Source organism: Diadema setosum, chromosome 19 (assembly GCF_964275005.1).
Source record: "Diadema setosum chromosome 19, eeDiaSeto1, whole genome shotgun sequence".
Lineage (NCBI taxonomy): Eukaryota > Metazoa > Echinodermata > Echinoidea > Diadematoida > Diadematidae > Diadema > Diadema setosum.
Window position 1 is genome coordinate 33,107,530 of NC_092703.1, and position 19,343 is coordinate 33,126,872.

Below are 19,343 nucleotides of genomic sequence, written 5' to 3' on the forward strand. Positions count from 1 at the left end.
TTCCATGAAATTTTTGCGAACTGCAACTAGAATTCAATGTATATAGTGTAGACAAGAACCTTCACATATAATTTTAATTTTGTTAATCTTTGCTCTCGCAAAATTTGCAAAATTAAAATGCACGCAAACATTTCGGGTTTTACAGTACTCTGATTCTGGCATAGAAGGAGGAACTTTCTTCCCTGCAATATCCATCAAGCAAGCCTTGACTCCATGCACTCTCAATGCACACTTAATGAATTCAAGATAAAGTAACTTTTGTCCACACAGAATGACAAGTTCAAAAAGTTTGCAGGTTATAACATCAAAACAAAAATGACAAAGAAAGCAGCTGTTTTCATTGAAATGATCATATATTTGTTACAATTAAACATTAGAGCATCAGTTACCATGATTATTCAAATTATGGGAGACTTAAGACTTTTGAAGATCTTACCAGAGGTGAAAGGTCAACCAGGAACCCTAGGGTCAAGAAGAGGTCAAAGAAACGCTGCAGACCAATCTCACCGAGTTCCTGCATGGTGCGGCTGTGAAACTTGGAGTACAGCCTACGCCACAATCACAAATCAAGACAGTAATACAAGAAACTTATCATAAAAATCAACAAGGAATGCAAAAAGGCTTTGTCCTATCCTGTACAACCTTTTCATCTTTACTGTGACTGTAACCATGGCAACTAAAAAAGATAAAAAAATTACTGCACATCATGTCTTCATTCATTTCTACAGTCTTTGGTCTGAATTCATCAAAGTACCCATAGTGTTTAATCTAGTCCAAGAATTATGCAAATTTTAACAGCGGAAAAGAACTTAGCATATATCATACGCCAACAGACACCCAATAAAGGATTGTGCACTGACGCACCCATGAGAAAAGGTAAGCCTATGTAGTGCTTGTTTTAGTCCATTGACAATTGCTGTAATTCAAATTACCACTGTGAACCCAAGCTATATATTAATCAATCTGATCTTCACATTTTTTCTGTTCCTTTTTCTTTTAATTGAGTTGGTCTGTGTACTGCAGGTGTATACAGTATTATCCAAAGTTTCAGGTGCATGTGATAGCTTTGTGTAACAAACAAGCATTCACCTGCAAGTCTTGCTTATGACGACAAATCTGAAGGTGATTGATAAATGTCTGTGACTACATTATTTGTCGCATAAAGTAGTGGCTTTTCCATAGGACTGCATCATATTTTCACAGACAAACATGAAATGAGCTGTGAGGTGCATTTCTCCTACCTGCCCTGCAGCTGTTTCCAAGGTTGACCATTCCCCACTGAATTCCATTTGGTCATCTTTGTGGCCAGGATCCTCAGGAAGAGATGAAAACTTGTGTCCTGGCCCCTAAATATGTGCAAAATATTCATGAAATGTCAAAGTATTTCTAAAATACACTAATTTGCACATATTATTAACTCATCACTCATTTGTTTCCCCAACACATCAACAACCTGTTCTTATTTGATAACTGAATACCTACCCTCCCAGAACTTGCGGTCTAACAACAAATCACTTTTAATACCTCCTCTTGTCAATACACAATCTTATGGTTCTAGAGCTTTTCAGTCAGCATCACCTCAACTCTGGAACAGTTTACCTGAATGCTTGAAACAAACAGACTCAGTAGATAAATTTAAATCCATGTTAAAAATGTATTTGTTTACTGAGTAGTATTATGACTGTATCTTATGTCTTATACCATTTCTGAAACTCTACCTTCTTCTTCTTTCTCTCTTTTCTTTCCTCTTCTTCCCTTTCTATTGTTTTCTTTTTCCCTTAGCGCTTAGAGACATTTTATGTAATAATGCACTATATAAATGTTGTGAATTATTATTATTATTATTATTCTAGGGTTGCCAACCTCTACAGATCAAAGAAGAAGAAAAAATGTACAGTGTATACAGTTCTTGACATAGATATTTTGAAAAACTTTGTAATTGAGTAGGCAAATAAGAATGTGCATCATGTCACTAATGCCACATTCAGCATACTTATACATTGTATACTAACAAAATACCTTGACAGATTTGATATGTGCATCTATAAAAAAAAATATTGCACCCATTGGTATACATGTAGCTTTTTTTTTTCCTCAATAAAGAACTAACTAACATTTGATGACATGGCAACTATCACTATAAATATCTGACTACTTTGGAGATTTTGCTTTTGGCCAGCATATCACAAAGGTGAGATACTCTAGTCTCTTCAACTTGATAAGACACTGATCCGATACTGCATGTCAAGCTCATACACACACATGCACAGACAGATATATACACAAACTGCACACATCATACTGCTTCAGATTTCAGCATCAGACATAGGTGATAATGAAGATTCATACCATAAGTCAGAATTACCTTGGTGGTTGGCCATCACAGCGGCTCTTGCACGCCTGGAACCAACTCAGAGCCGATTTGCTGCATGTAGACAAACCAAATCATGTACAGTTAGCTGAGCACCTCTCTGGCAGTTGGATCAATGCATGAAGCCAAACTCAGGGAAATTCCCACGATATTAGCTCTACTTCTATTATCATTTGTAAGCACGTTTGCCACACTGCATTAGTGCATTCCAAATTTCACAAGCAGTGCATAATGGTGAAGGACAGCTGGAAAACTTCAATGCAATAACTGATACAGATAATCTCATCCCTGTGGCATTCCTTATGCATTCTGTTTCTCTTCTCGATCATATGCTTCATGGTGATCTACGAACTGAAATGAAAACGAACTCCAAATTTAAGTAAAAAGTTTCACTTTCACTATTCATCTGTTCATATTGAGATGATATGTTATCGCAATGAGAAGGAATTTTTGTAATTTCAATGCAACAACATTAAAAAAAAAATCACAGGCAATATACCTTCATTACTGCAGGAGAACCTTGTTGTATAAAGCTCGCTAACAATGAGGTTCTGCTTTTAAACAAGGTGAATTTGGCAGTCCTGATTTTCAATTGCTGTATATAGCTGGCCTCTTTTTAGTATGTTTACAAGGTACTGGTTGTATAACAAGGTAAAATCGGCAGTTCCAGCGACATTGTTATAACAGGGTTTCCCTGTAGTTTGACACAGTGGATGTATCTGATATAGACGTTACTTAACACAACCTTACCTAATGCTAGCTAATCCCTGGATACCTTGAGAAGGAACATTCAGTCGTTGATTCTGGAAATGAACATAAAATATCAAATCCCTTATAAATTACATAATTCTACCAACAAAATGGCATGTTTCAAGACTTGATTTGCATTCTCCTGGTAAGCCAATATGTATAGCATAAGAAAATCAAGATGAAATAGTTCAAACAGAGAGAATAATACATAAATCTGCTAAAGAGATTATCTTGTGATCCAATGCATATCTTCATTAAATACATTTGGTTACAATGGTTATACATTTGCTCCGAGTGCTAAATTACTACCGGTAAATGAACACATTCACACAAACTCGGTATGCATGAGATAGCGATGTAAGGTGCTTTACTGCACATCCGTATTCACAATGGGGCTAGTGTACAACACGTAGCTCATTGTTAGCTAACTATGAGTCCTATATCATCAATGGCAAGCACCATGGGAATGTAACTACAGTCAAACCTGCCTTAGCGGTCACCTGTCTAGAGCGCCCACCTGCCATATGCAGCCACTGAAAAATCTCCCCTGAGAGAAAAGCCATGTTGAAGACCCTGTGTATAGTGGCCACCTGTCTAACGCGGCCAGCGGCCACCTAATTTTGTCTCCCCCGGTAGATTTCAACCTGTCTCTAGCCGGCAACAGACCCATACAGAGCCATAGATGAGGTGGTAATTCAGTATATTTTTCTGCTTTGCAGCCGTGCCACTCATTCATGGTTAACACTACACAGCATGCGTACTGTACAACAACTCCTAATATCGGCATCTTTGAATGCATGAAAACACACGTGTACAACATATAGTACGTATACACATGCATGAACATGTCAGTACTTTTTTACAGATGTATACAACTTTAATACATGTCCATGTAGATAATGCACATAAAATGGTAGAAAACCTGTCTATAGCAGCCACCTGTCTATGAGGCCACTCTTTTCATCTTCCTTATTTGTCTATCATCAATGATAGCATAATCATGTAAACATATCTATTTTTAGGCAAAGGTTTGTGACATTCCTACTTGTTTACAAAATTAGTGTTCATTTCAGATTTCAAGACAATAGAGTACAAAAGTGATGATGTCACAGTCTTTTGTTACAGATTGAATTGGAACCAGGTGCAAACATGGTTAGCAACAATAGGGGCAAGGTTGTTTACAACCAGTTTCCATGGTGATGAATGGCCATAACATAACACTCTGGTACTCTATGGTCTTGAAATATGAAATTAACATAAAACAGGTGATGGTACCTTTGGACATGATCTATTTTTGGCAAAGCCATATTGTTAAGACATATCTTCTTGCTCATTTTAAATCAGGTGTTCTGGCAGAAACACCTGGTCAAACTTTAATAATGTGCATTGTGAACCTTGGTGATGACCTAAATCCTCAAAAAGTAAGGAGTAAAATAAGAAGTAGTATGACAGAACATACTGTACATACAAAAATAAGATACCGTTAGTGCACCAGTTTTCAACAGGACCCAGATTTCGACACCCAGCAGATAATTCTTATAAAATTTTATACTCAATACAAACGTCTGACTTCAGCAATCAACCAAGTTATCAATCACATTTCTAGTCTTATATAAACACCGTTTGTCACTTGTCATCATAATCCAACGGTAGAATATCTAGGAGAAAAGCAACACAGTGTCAGCAGAAATGTTAATGTCAGCCATTTTTAGGGGTTCAAAACAATATGACACATTTTGTATACATCGCCGTAAAATTAAATTCACCTGTGCCGGTTATCTTGCTTTAGTATCAGTTTGTTTGCCAAATCTTGATGTTTGATTTCATAATCGTCTTTAGTAATTTCATGGCTGAATTCGTGATAAATGAGCAAACTTGTAGAAAGAGTTGGCTTTGAGAATGTGGCACCAGATTTCGACATTCCCATATCAAGACACGTTATAGAGGAAACAAGAAGTTCTTGCGCCGGTATGATTGCTAGTTTGCGTCCATAATGCAGTGTACGCGTACTGTACGCGCCATGTGATTTCTGTGTGATGCATGCTGTGATTGTGTCGAAAAATGATGCTGGGTGTCGAAATCTGATGCCAGCGACGGCGTGACGGAAATCACTTAAGAATTGAACGCAAGTGCATTCAAATGGGAATTCGTTTAAGGCATATTATTATTGGCCTTTGTAGCTCAACTTCATATCGAAATTCTGAGGTAAAACGGTGCAGTATTGGTGGTAAACAAGGAAATGTGCTAAAGTGTCGAAAACCGGTACCCTTACTGTACTTTCTCAAGTTTTGATCTGGGGAGACTGTGAATCTAATTTGCAATTTTGAAAGCCAAGACCGTATCAGCTGGGCCCTGTTTCAATAAGAGTTATAGCTGATTATATAGTTGATTTCTATTGTAAGTCTATGGCAGCCCGTGTGGTAAGGAAATTTATAATCGATTACATCTTTTGATAAGACACGGCCAAGATATTATCCAGCTGGCTTCAAGAAAAGGGCTGAATAATTTACATTATTTTTACAATACAGTCTTAGCAAGACAACTATATAGCCTATGGGCCAAATAAACCTTAAAAATACAGTACAAAAAAAAACAAAAAACTGTAAAATTTGGAAACATGACTGCTGTATGTTTGTTTTAAATGGGAAGCTAATGGCTCCTTATTGTTGTTTAGAGGTGATTACATAATAGTCTGTATTTGGTAACTTACCAGCTTCCTGTAGCAGTAGTCCCAGAGACTGGCCAGAAGTTTTGGGTGTGGCTCCCAGAGATCACACAGCCCCAGGAGATGGTGCAAGTAGGACTGGACTTTGGTCTCGCTGGTGTCCTGGTCCTGGATCCAAGGACGAGTATCACATTTGGTAAAAAATCAGATATTTAAATTTTAGCATTTTTTCCATTCTGAAACTAAGGTATGATTGAAGGAAAAAATCATCCCACTATTGAATATCAGTGCAGAATTTTACAATTTTTCTACATAGGAAACAAAACAACACTTAGTCAATGAAAACTTTTGTTACCTAGAATAACCCCCATAAACCTCCATAGCAAATTTGAATAAAATCTGACAAGAAATCAGGCTGATAGAGCACTATATAAGAAATGTGTCACACAACCATCCTTAGAAAAACGAAAGCTGAAATTGTGATGTGAATAAGCTTAATTCAAAAAGGAAACAAGGTCACTTACTACAATAATTTTTCCAAAATACTAGACTACACTGTCATCATTTCAGGTAAAGAGGCTTTCTGTGAAATGAGGTTTGCAGTTGCTGACAAGTTTTCGTAATTTTGAGCAATTATGGCAGGTTCATCAAACTCATGTAATGTTGAACTAGAGCGCTTGGCCAAAAAATAATGACATGGCATCCCTTTAAAGTTGGAACCATGAGGGCACTGTGGATGAAAAGTTTTGTTACTTACAATAACCCCAATAAACCTCCATAGCAAATCGAAATAAAATCTGATAAGAAATCAGGTTGACGCAGCACATACAAGATATGTGACATCTCACCTTTGACAGAACTTTCTTCATGAGATCTTCTACCAGAAACCAGTGACTCTTGATGATTGGCTGAAAGACGCATGGACATAAATATACCCAACATGAGTAAAGCCATGTAAAAGTAAACTGCACAGTAAGCCAGAACATTTGAAGGAAAAAGTCTTTCTAAAGAAAAAAAATGAACACAACTATATGAATCAAATCCAGAAGAGTCAATGTTTGTAGTACATGAAGGACCATAATTCCTAGCAAGCTATGATAAATCAGTTCATGTAACACAGAATACATTATTAAACAGTCAAAGGTGTATAACATGAAGCAAAGACATGTGATCAGCCATCTCATGTATTTTGAATCAAAGCTTTTAAAAGTAATAACTTTTGACTGGAATGTCTGATTTTCCTCAAACTTCAATGATGTGTTCTTCTAAAATATCTGCATTCACTGAAGGAAGACATGTATTTTTGTGAATTGTGGCTAAAAGGAAGGCGAATGTGAGAGGTTGCTACATGCACAATTGTAGCTACTGGAGGAAACTGTTGATTCTTGAATGCGACAAGGTATATCATACCTCAGATGTTTTCTGCCCCACCCTGTCGTACTGGTAGAGAGGGGAAACTCCCTGGAGGAGCCACAAGCAGAATCCAACAGGATCCTCAGCTTCAGGAACACTGCCTGCTTGGACAGACAATCACACATCGATACATTAGGATAGCTTGGCTTTACTGCCTTTCCGTCACTTCCTAAGGTAATAACATAATATGTCACAAGCCCGTCAGCAAATTTTTCATCATGTGATTTCACATCATGGTCACAATGTATGTTACAGGACTTATATGGGTACCACCAGGCACACACTGTTGCTGTATGTTGGATACAATACTCATAAACGTATATGACTATCTTTCCATCTTAAAAATTTCTTCTGACTCCACAAAAGAACAAACTTTCTGCAGTCTTTTGCTGGGTTGACACCCGACAATGCATCACTCACTGCAACCAGTGTAACACATAGTCACATTTTGTTTGTTTGTTTGTTTTACCTGCATGCACCCAGTTGTAACAATTGTGCATGCATGCAAGATAGTATAGCCAGTATATACCTACTGTACGTGCATCGATCTGAGTGGCAGACGCTTAATTATCATCCATACAAAAGAACAGATAATTCAGATGCAAATTAAGCATTAAGGTTAATACAAAAATGTGATGTTTGGGACATTAGAACTTTACCTGTTCCTCTGCCATCACTCTCCCTTTGTGTCTCAAGAACAGGGTAGAGAAGTTGGTGAAGAGTCCCCCAAAACGACTGGAAAAGGAGAAAGCACACCATCGCATTAATCTGTTTTGCTTTGTGCAATAAAAAATAAAGCCAAAAATTCCCTGTTATTATAAAAAATAAAACCAAACAATACCTGTAACTGAACTTATTTGTTCATCTCAATTGAAATTTTGTATAATGGTTAAATAGGTATGTTACAGAAAACATCTTGAACTCATGAACACAAATGATTTGCTATCAAAATGCTAATAGTTATTACTTCTCTTACTTTTCTTACTTGTAGTTTAAAGTTTGCAAAGCTATTTCATCACAAAAACTCATAAAATTGTCAATTCTAAATTGGTCTATTTAAGGACCTCTTCTAGTACCAAGACTAACAGTCATGTTACAATACCTGCATCTTCCATAGCAACAATTAAAATCCTTGCATAAGCAGCTGACTGGCTGTTATGCCTCTGTTGTCCCGGCACCTGCAGGAATCGTTTTTGTCTCGCAGCTGTTGTAAGAATGATGCCAAGCAAATGTCAAAGAGAACTGAAAGGTGATTACATAATTCCATCCTGTGAGAGAAAGACGATCCCACAATGGCTTGTCTCATTTGTCATCTGGGCTACCCAAAACGTTGTGTAAACTAATCACGTCTCATTTGGCATCTGGCCTGCAAAACATTGTATGAACTGATTGCTCTTTTGATTATGTATTCTGTTCCCCTGTATGAATAACATGAAGACCTCGGGACAAAATAAACAAATAAACAAACAAACATACCAGGCCTGACAGCTCCATCTGTCTATAGTCCAGGAGATGGAGAAGAAGGAGCCAGAGTTCCTGCATGCAGGCACAGGGGAAGAAACCTGCCTGGTGGACCTCACTCATACTCAGCTGGGGGAAGAGAGAGAGAGAAGTATATATCATAAACACATGAACGGAAAGAATGGTGAATGAATAAGCAGACAAAAACTACTTCACTGTAAATGGCACATATTTTGCAAGTCCAGACTTGTTGTAGTGGTTAATTACACTGCTATCAAGAAACACAGCCATGCAGTTAGAAATAAGCACTGTTACTTTTCAAGAATCTAAGTCATTGCTTTACCACCTTGGAGAAAATGTACAATGCACTTGTGTTGCAAGAGGCTTTTTGTTGGCATGCTGCTTATATCACAACTATCAGCTGACTTTTGAAATTTACAAAAATAAAGCTATAAATGTATGGCATATACATGTATAAGAATACAGTCGAGTACACACATTATGTAAGTACATACGTGTATATAAACATACTTTTCTATGTGTCTTTGTGTGTCTGCATGGAGATAAAGAGTGACAGACACAGATTATCAATAATGGTATATTGATATATTTCTAGCTTTAAAATGCACATTTTCTACCCATCAATGTAGTGTTAAAGGGATCGTATAGTTTTGGTTGAGACCAATTTCAGGTTTCTAACGTTTTTTGGTGAGATAATGAGAAACCTTTTATGAAATATGAAAGAGCATGTAATTCTATGAGGAATTCAACATTTATTTGATGAAAATTGGTTTTGAAACGGCTGAGATATCCAAAAGAGTGATTCTAATAAAGTGTGGGACCCACACTTTATTACTTTGTTTTTGGATGTTTCAGTCATTCCAAACCCGATTTTCATCAAATAAACTTTGAATTCCTCTTAAAATGGTATGCTCTTTACTATATCATAAGTGTTTTCTTGATATCTAGCAAAAAGTTAAAAGCCCAATTCTCATCTCCACCAATACTGTACCATCCCTTTAAACCAGACAAAGGTCAAACTTCCAAGATTGAGATCAGTCTCATTAACAGTCACTACTAGGACTGGAGTCTGTATTCCATTCTCAGACAAACCCCCCCCCCCAAAAAAAAAAAAAATAAATAAATAAAAAATAAAAAAAATAAAAATAGTATTTCCTGTTCTTGTGTTTGCTTATGGAAAACAAAAACAACAACTATCCAGCTATTTCCACAACTCTTCATTATTTACAATCAGTGCTAAACCTGTATGTCTCTCTCAGTTTCAAATACCCACCTTGTTGTATCTCATAATTGCAATGCTGATCAGGTCCTGCATCAAGTCCTCGACCTGACTGTTAAGACAACCTAGCACGTCAGTTTCCACATTGGATCCTAAAATGTGGAAATATTGGGTTAAAAAAAAACAACAACATCAGACTTTTTAAGACAAAAATGTCAAAGACACAGAGAGAATACATTTTGACAAGAAGAAAACACTTTGAAAGGAAGGTTGCTGTGCGAGTACATTTAAGAGTCTACCTAGCAAAGACCAACGTACTTGAACAAGTTACACGGTTTCTTTGCCAATATTTTGGCAAGTCTTTGAAAGTAGTGTTCGTAAAGATATTTTTTGTAATATGCAATATGCACCAACCAAATATTACACCATCCCAGAATTCTAGATTACACATAACATCTGTGGAGTTCACATGCAGTCTAATAGCAATGGTTCAAATGACCCTGAATTTAAACTATCAAAACAAACAGATATAAAGCTAGATATCACCCACTTGCATACTCTGACTTTCTTTTGTTAACAGGCTCCCTTGAACATTTAGAAATGTTCTTTCACTGCAACGCAAAGAAACCATTCAGGCACTTTGTGTATCATTATGTCTCTTTTCTAAATCTGCTCACGTGCAGAATGTAACTCCAGACTGGCTTATGTACAACATCTTTACTTGGAGACACTTACCTGCCACGATCACGTGGAGCTGATGAAGGACTTGGATGGTGTACCACCGGACGTCCAGGTGAGAGTGGAGCAGGGTGTGGTTATGTGATGCCTGGGAGATGGATAGTTACTATACATTTTCAAAAGCTTCTATACAGTACAAGTGCTGTCTACATTTAAAATGTGAGCACTGAATACAAGGGACAAGAAAGAACAACTGCATACCAAGCAATTTCAAGTGATTTTGATCATAAATTTTTATCTGGCAGCACTAATAGATATGGATATCTAGTAATGGGTTAATAAGAATGCATACTTCGTGTTCTGATTTTGATCGTAGATTTATTTCCGGCAGCACTGATAGATAGATGTGGAAGTGTGGTAATGGTTAAAGAATGCATACATGGTACTGTGAACCTACCTTGCAAAAATTATATGAAATTTTATGTCATGGAAATGTACAAACAATTTCAAGATACAAAATGTAAATCCTCCATAAAATATAAACATGTTTCAATACAAGTAAAAATACATAGATAAGTCATGGGATTCCCATAATTTATATTAATCTAAATAAAGGAGAATAAAAGAAGAGAAAAATACAAACACGCATACATCACAGCAAAAAGTCTGTCTCTGTTTTGCATCAGAATTCATGGATGTTTCTTTTCCCCACAGCTTAGTAATAGGGAGCTTTAGATTTTGACGCGCGGACGTTTGAGACGACGAGTGCGCTGGACGTTCTCCTCTCCCCTCCGTCGTGTAGAAAAGTAGCTTTTGATTACGCTGGGATGCAACGTGTAAAAAATAGAATCGCGCCCCCATATGATCTGTGCATGAAGTAGTTCTCTACGTTGCAAACTGTGCGGACATAAAAACAGCCCAGTACGCCTAGTGAAAAACTCGGGCGACGCAAGCTAAAAATAGATTGACTTGAAGCGCGCTTCTGCGCACACTCAGAACATGTTTTTTTCCTCTGAACATCCGTGTGGCTAAAATCTAAAGCTCCCCAATAACTATTTTATGCACCTGGCCCCTCTAATTTAGTTTGTTGGGCAGGAATTCATTTGTCATTCTCATCATCAGTTGTCGCTAGGTAAGGAAAGCCTCCGGCAAGGCTTGTGGTTCTAAAGGTGATTTCTTGTGAACAAAGTATGCATAGAATTTGAACACCTTACAGGAACAGTCTACTGTATAAGCCATATATTTCGAGGAGTATTTATTGTCATGAATTTCACGAGTTGGTAGCTATTCACAAATTTTAATAACACATAATATACATGTAGCTCTGATCCCAACATGAATGGGACTTTTATGTGAACATATACTGGTATGCAGTACACAGACTACATAAAGAAGGTATGCGATGTACTGTCCTTTTATGATCATGTCATGTAACAAACAAGACTCGCTAAATATGTGGCTTAAACAGTATTGTGTGCAAGTGAGTTTTCAGAGACTCCCTAACCTGTCTGGACTGGGAGGTGGCATGCTGATGAAGTAGAGAAGCTGGCAGGTCGCTCAACTTCCCAACAAACGTTGACAACATGGTCATCTCTGCCACTAGCTGGGCAGGGAAACCAACAACCTGTTGCACATAGATCGATGGCGTCTGGCTGGTATTCTGAACAGTGGCCAGCGCTGATGCGGCAGACTGGAAGTTTAAGAATCTGGAGAAAGAAAGATATCAACATATGGTTGACCACTGAAAACAGCATGATGATCTTGTGATTCAAAGAAGAAAGTGCCTGAATAAACAATCAGTTCTCTTTGTCTCGAATTATCATTGTCATTCCACAACCAAGTGTGCAAACCCAGTCTTTTGACAACTGATATATTTTTTTTCCTAGTCCACTCACTGAAGCAACTGAATGAATGCTCTGTGCTTATTAATATGACATTGATTTCCCTTGATTTACATTTCAGAACACAGGGTCTTCTCCAATTTTCTTTGCAGTTGCTTGCTGAAAGAGCAACATTGAATTTCCCACTTGGGGCAAAAGTCTGCAAGAGCAAATGGTGATATTTGGTCTCGAAATGAAACTCAATATACTGTCACTTTGGTAGAAGTGATTTCAACAAATATCATAAACAAGATTATCCAGATTCAGCTGCAAATATCCCAGCAAATAGCAATAGCCAACTAAGAAAAAGACAAGGTTTATGCTGCACTGTACATTTCTTGTGGGCAATTGCCACAAATTACACATGTATACTGAACCAGAAATTTTTGCATGCATGAAACTTTTGCAAATTTTGTGTTTTTGTCTAAACAATGCATTGCATACCAGTGGCAATTTGCATGTTTCATGCTGTGAATGTTTCTGGTTTTACAGGATGTTGGTTAGGAGAAATACAATACTATTATTTAATGCACTGGGTCAGAGATCTACCCCTTGGTAAGTCTAAAGTAACTATTTGTGTCCCTACCTCTGGAGGAAAGAATGTACATATGTGAAGAAGAACAGAATCTCCTCCCTCAGTTTCACAGATTCTTGGACCAGTCCATCTGTTTGCGGATGAAAGTAAAAAAACAGATATTTATCAGAAAGACAAAAAACAACCTGCAGACATAGAAAGCTTCTTTGTTGTTCTTTAGGAAGCAAACACATCAAAAGAGAAATTCCTTACACGGGATAATGTCATGTGGTAATTTGACAATTTCATTGTGAGAATGTTGCTGTTCAGCAGTTTTCCCAATTAAAAGACAAATATGAATGATGCTTAATTCATGAATCAATGTATAATCCAATCTTCTTTAGTTGCGATGGCAGTCATTCATTCCCAAACTTAACACTTTGTGTGCTTGGAGAGCACAGAAAACCCCATGGCAATGTACGCACTGTCTAAAGTCCCAGGTATGCAAAGGGTGAAAATCAGAAATAAGTGAATCAGATTACACCTTCAAACTTGCAAATTTTATGCCTAAAAGACTCCTTGACAAAACAAACAAGCAATGAAAGCTCACTTGATGCACACTTCACTCCAGCTACAATGACACTTTAATTCATCGCTTTGCGCAATATCATATATATTGCAATACAGTAACCAAGTGCATAATGTCCCTAGATTCAATAAGACCTCATATCCAAAATTCCCAAATTTTCAGTAGAGCGAGACAAAAACAAACAACTTTAATTTTTCAACATTTCTGCAAAATATCATCAATGTTGAAGAAAAATAAGGTAGAAACACAGTTTGGGATTGCATTAATAATTCTTCAGTTTTAAAACTCAAATCAGTATTTTTGAAATTCAAAATTAAGTTTTGAGGTTTAGTAGTATACATATCATATCGTCGCTGGGATGACAAGACCTTGTATCTGCAATTTTGGTGAAAATGACTTTTTTGGATTAATAGTCAAATAATGGGTTCAGTGATATCCTGTCCAAATCCCAACTGTCTAACTCCAAAAATGAAGCCACCACGGCATGTCAAAGGAAAGGCTATTCCATTTGTTATAGTGCTTTGGCCGCCATGTTTTTTGGCTCTCCTGAACATTTGACATTTTGTAGATGCGAGGTCTTGTCGCCCCAGCGACGATATGCCAATTGACATATAAGGTCTTGTCACCCCAGGAACAATACGCGTACAGTGAAGAAGTATTCTGTGTATAAATAGTCAACAAAATACACAAATCTCACCTGTTATTGACCAGCGACTCTCCTTTCCAAGAAGTGACTCAATCTTACCAATGGCTTGCCTTTGAGAAAGATGGAAAATATCAGAATTCAAATCACGACAACTTTGATACCTCTTGCTCAGATGAAATAGAGCCATTCGATAAAATGATGACAATGTACAATCCATGCTATGATTTGCTTGCTTAACAGTCAACCTTTGTTCAAAAGAAAGAGGGTAAATTAGAAAAAAAAATCAAACCAAGACAAAAGTTATGCTATCCAGGGGGAAAGGATGCCTTTAATGTAAAATAGTGTAAAAGTGGAAATTTTTGTGCCAGTAATTTATGCGCTAAGCCAGATAACATGATTTTATTTCTGCGGAATCAAAATCAAAATATAAAACAGTAATATATACTGTATACGCCTTATATTTTGTAAGGTTTTTATTTTGCACATTTGGCAAGTTGAGTGCAAAATGAATACCGGTAATGGATATTTACTTGTGCACGGAATACAAGTTTCAAACCCAGCTACCATGGATAACTCAGCTGTCCTTACCTAAGGACACTGAACAGGTGCTGCCTTTGGTCAATCAGAGCGGTGGACGTGATGAAGGTGAAGCCAAACAGTTGGGTCACACAACTCTCCTGTTGACCAGGGCAAAGGTCATTGCCCTCAAGTAACCTAATATCAGGACAAAGAATAAACAAGACAATAATCAAAATGTGCTTTTTAATCCTTGTTTGGAGTCATTACATTTCAAGTTAATGTTCCTGGAATACAATGTAACTTTTGGTCATCAAGAACTCCTCTTTATCTCGTACCCATCTTGTTTCTAGTGTAAGTATATTAGTAGCAGGAAGGTTGCTGAAGTTTTTGTGGGGCCTTTTATGCAGATTAATTTTCTGATACGACTCACATAGTTAGTTATTCCAGCAAAGTAGACATGTCATTTCCAGCAATATATAAAAAAATCTAAGCATGTCAATCGAACATTGTTTTAGCATATTTACAATGATGTCTTCTGTTTCGATTAATCATTAATTCTCAGTTGTTAATGACTGGACATGATAGAAGGCAGAAAGTATAATGCATGTACATCATGTAAAGTATGCAATAAAAAATTGCTCTTATAACAATCAATAAACTAGAAAAGCACTCTATGAGTGCAGACCTCCGCCAAGCAGCTACTTTCCACCAACGATCTTGCTCTTCCCAAAGAGATTTTTCTCCTCTCCACCACTGGGGAAAAGCTCTTTGGGCTCTTCCACAGAGATCAGTGATTTCCACCCATATACATGCTGAAAAATTGCCCGATTTCCCGATTTAGAAGCCTTTGTTACGTCATAAACCCTCAGCTGCGCGGCACGCCTCGCCCTAGCAGAAAGTGGAGCACGCACTTTAGTGCGCGTATGAAAACCTCAAAAATGCACAGCTTGACCTCCCAAGTTCATTGACCCTACCTGCCAAAATATCAAAATTCCTTCATAAATCCCCCAAATATTCTCGGATCACTACCAAAATCTAATCATCTGTTACTTGTGTCATTTTCAACCTTTCCTGCAAGTTTCATCCAAATCCGTGCACAACTTTTTGAGTCATTTTGCACACGGACAAACAAACTAACTAACCAACAAACTAACGATAATGAAAACATAACCTCCTTGGCGGAGGTAACAACCTGTTGCAAGTCTGCCTTGTTAGTTGCACATGTATACTATTAAAACTACTTGGATAGGTTGAAAGTTTAAGCCCTTTCTCAAATGGTCCTCTTTGTGCCATCTGCATTTTCTCACTGTCTTAAAGAATCAAGATGCAGAAATTTATGTGCATGATGTACTAATCACTACATAATTCTTGTCTCTGAATTGAAACTGCACAGTAGTATACCTGCTGAAGGTTCTTGTTCCAAAGAATCCGTTGCTGGTTGGTCGCCATAGCGATGGATTGCCCCTGTATTTTGAGCAATCGAATCTAGGGGGATCCCATGGGAGATCTAAAAAATAAGAAGGGATGGGGAAGGAGGCAAAATACTATTACTGTAATAGATAAAACAAAAAGGAAGGTTATATCGCAATGGGGGGGGGGTGGCTGTAGCAAAAATCACTGAAAATTGATTGTTTTATAAACTATGATGTCTATTTGCCATAACTCAACCACTGAATTTTGGGGGACGTTCTCAATTCACAAAGAAAATATTTAAGATTTGTATTGTAAGGAGATATTTAGCACATCAATAACTTTGTTGCCTTGAGATTATATCCACTTCTAAACTCAACATATTGACATGATGCCATTTACCTGTACATCCGGACTAGTTTTAAAATGTATCAAGACCATTTTCATGGACAGTAATGCCAACTCTCACCTAAATCCTGATTCAGACGTATCCGCTTGGCATCATGATCTACGTCATCCTCAGCAGACATTACCGGTGAGAGGGGAGGGGTAATGTCATCGGACAGAGTGACAGAGAATGGTAGACTCCCGTCTTCCATCTCTATGGCTGTAGATGGAAAAAGTGATTAGTCCAGTCATAAGATGTTACTTATAAACTATTAAAAAAAAATTGGGGAAACGTACCCTCATTCGGTCAGGTGACTAACAGTAGTATCACATGTATATATGTGATATATCACATACATTATAGATACAGTACTCCGCATTGCATTCGTTTGAAAACAGATAGAAGAAAAAAAAGTCTTCCTTTGTCATGGATAAAAACAGTAAGATGGCAGTACATTCCCAGGCTCCAGTTCAAAATTTCTTGAGCACACTCAAAAGTACTGTATACGCCATATATTTAGCGAGTCTAAATTTTTGCGAATCGGGACTTCCCAACGATTTCGCGAGTGGTTAAATTCGGGATCGTGGAGTCCTTTACCGAACGGAGAAATGTATATGTGTACGTCACTTTCAAATTGGGATCAGAGTCAATATTTTCGTGTGTCTTTAATTTCGCGAATAGCACCCGACTCGCAAAATTCACGAAAATAAAAACCTCGTGAAATATTTGGTGTATACAGTACCCAATGACATTCTAAATCTTTATAAAGTCTACACACATGCACAGCTACACAAGCAAGCCAATTGTCACATGACCAACCTCTAGACTGCTCTCACAAAGCTGAGACAAAATGTCAGTCCATATAAACTGGGTATGATGACTTCTTGGGTGATTTCAAGGTCAGCGATGTTGAAGGTATTGGTGTCATCTCAACAGTAGCACTTGCCAAATTGTAGAAACTTAAGATCAGTTGATGAAAGCATGTTGAGCCAAGGTTTAATAGATCTAGATATTAAATATCAATATGTCATCAAATTTTCATGACATATTCTACACTTGAAAAGCAAGCTGCCCATGAAAGATTAAATCATAATGCCGTCCAAATTCGACCGCCGACTAGAATCTACATATAAAACCTACACTGTGTAACGTTATGCTTTTGTGTGCAGTCAAATTTTGGCATGATGGGAGGTCGAACCTTGGACTTGGTGCAGATTTTTCTTGCATGTAAAATTTTATTTCTGATCCAAGACTCGCAGGAGTTGAGCCCAGTGTCAAGTCCAGGGTGGGCTGTCTTCTACTGGACAAAACCCAAAGCTCAACTAGAAGAGTTCTATATAAGAATGTGATGATTATTTGAATAAATTGAACACCTTCCCCCATCCCCCACCCCCACAATACACTAGCTAACTGTAACGAACACCAGTCCCTATCAAGTTTCTGCAATGCTATCACGAGTATCAGAAAGACAGAATCTATCACGATATGGATTAGTTTGTCAGAACTTTCCAACTTTATTTTTGGTGTTGGTGCTCCTGGTGTAGGGCTCCTAAAGCACAGCCCATATCAGAGGGATAGTGAAACCTGGAGGGGCAAATAAGCAACGCTTTACGTCTCTATGTGTACATCCAAGTAAACTCCAAGTAAACTCCAAGTCCAAGTATTGAAAGTGTTGCCATGTGATGACGATCGAACGAGACCCACATTCCTATGAGTCCCAGTCGAGTCCATGCACCACGGATTAATGTTGCCTCCCGTTGTGGATAGACTTAGAGTTAATACTCCTAATTGTCCTATGTTAGGACTAACATTAAAGGGTGTGTACAGTATGGTCGAGGTGAGGATTTAGCTTTTAACGTTTTGCAAGATATTCAGAAATCACTCTATGAGATGTCAAAGAGCATACAATTCTAAGGGGTATCAAAAGTTTATTTGATGAAAATCGGTTTTGAAATGGCTGAGATATCTAAAAACAAGGTAAAACAAAGAGATCCTAATAAAAGGCGTGGCCTGTCGCCTTTTATTATTATCACTTTTTTGAATATCTCAGCCATTTGAAAACCGATTTTCATCAAATAAACGTTGAATCCTTCTTAAAATTACATGCTCTCATAAGAGGTTTCTCATTTAAATATCTCACTTAAGAATGTTCAAAACATGAATCCCCACCTCAATCAGTACTGTACAGTCTCTGTAAGTCTATACGTTCTACAGCCCTTAACTTCTATTATACTGTGTAGGCCCATTATGGCCATGCCCTAGTAAGTACATCTACTACTCTAGGTACCGGTAATCTCCCCCCACCCCTTTACTGAGATCATCACACGACCCTGCCCCAGCATAGATGTAACAAATTTAGTAGCTGTGTCCAACACATTGACACAGTGTATTGAAACTGACACCCTTCTATTTATAACAGTGTGCATAAAGAACAAACTTAAATTTACACGCGCGCAGTGGTTTTGCATTCTTCACTGGGGATTTGAATTAATTGAAGATGTCCAAAGGCAAATGATAACCCCTACTGAAAAACCTGATAATAAACAAGATCAACAGCAAAACAATGATACCGTAGATTATAAATGCACATAGGAAAAGCATTACGTGCATTTCACACGTATTGTCAATAGAGGGTAGAGGGCCAGGGGTGTTGGTTTCAATCTAGAAATCTACAGTGCAACTGAACTGAGCGCATCAGAATAACAACCCACGCCACGCACACGTTTGAAGCGAAGCAGTCACGCAAATTCCATTTTCAATGCGAACTTGTGAATTCAGTGCATTTTCTTTACATCATTACATGTGAGTAAAATTGTATT

General features: G+C 37.6%; 1 protein-coding gene across 1 annotated transcript in view; it reads right to left on the reverse strand.

Moving 5' to 3' along the window:
• LOC140242231 (protein MMS22-like) overlaps nt 1-19,343 on the reverse strand; it is a 46,375-nt gene that overhangs the window by 26,536 nt on the left and 496 nt on the right. Inside the window, exons 2-18 of the mRNA XM_072321975.1 lie at nt 16,606-16,743; nt 16,128-16,233; nt 14,796-14,921; nt 14,259-14,317; nt 13,045-13,123; nt 12,083-12,284; nt 10,636-10,726; nt 9,955-10,052; nt 8,676-8,789; nt 7,859-7,934; nt 7,197-7,300; nt 6,635-6,694; nt 5,832-5,954; nt 3,122-3,174; nt 2,366-2,425; nt 1,242-1,346; nt 437-548 (exon numbers count right to left, since the gene is read on the reverse strand). Of these exons, the coding sequence (XP_072178076.1) occupies nt 437-548; nt 1,242-1,346; nt 2,366-2,425; nt 3,122-3,174; nt 5,832-5,954; nt 6,635-6,694; nt 7,197-7,300; nt 7,859-7,934; nt 8,676-8,789; nt 9,955-10,052; nt 10,636-10,726; nt 12,083-12,284; nt 13,045-13,123; nt 14,259-14,317; nt 14,796-14,921; nt 16,128-16,233; nt 16,606-16,743 (1,706 nt within the window). The remainder of the gene's footprint in view (nt 1-436; nt 549-1,241; nt 1,347-2,365; nt 2,426-3,121; nt 3,175-5,831; nt 5,955-6,634; nt 6,695-7,196; nt 7,301-7,858; nt 7,935-8,675; nt 8,790-9,954; nt 10,053-10,635; nt 10,727-12,082; nt 12,285-13,044; nt 13,124-14,258; nt 14,318-14,795; nt 14,922-16,127; nt 16,234-16,605; nt 16,744-19,343) is intronic.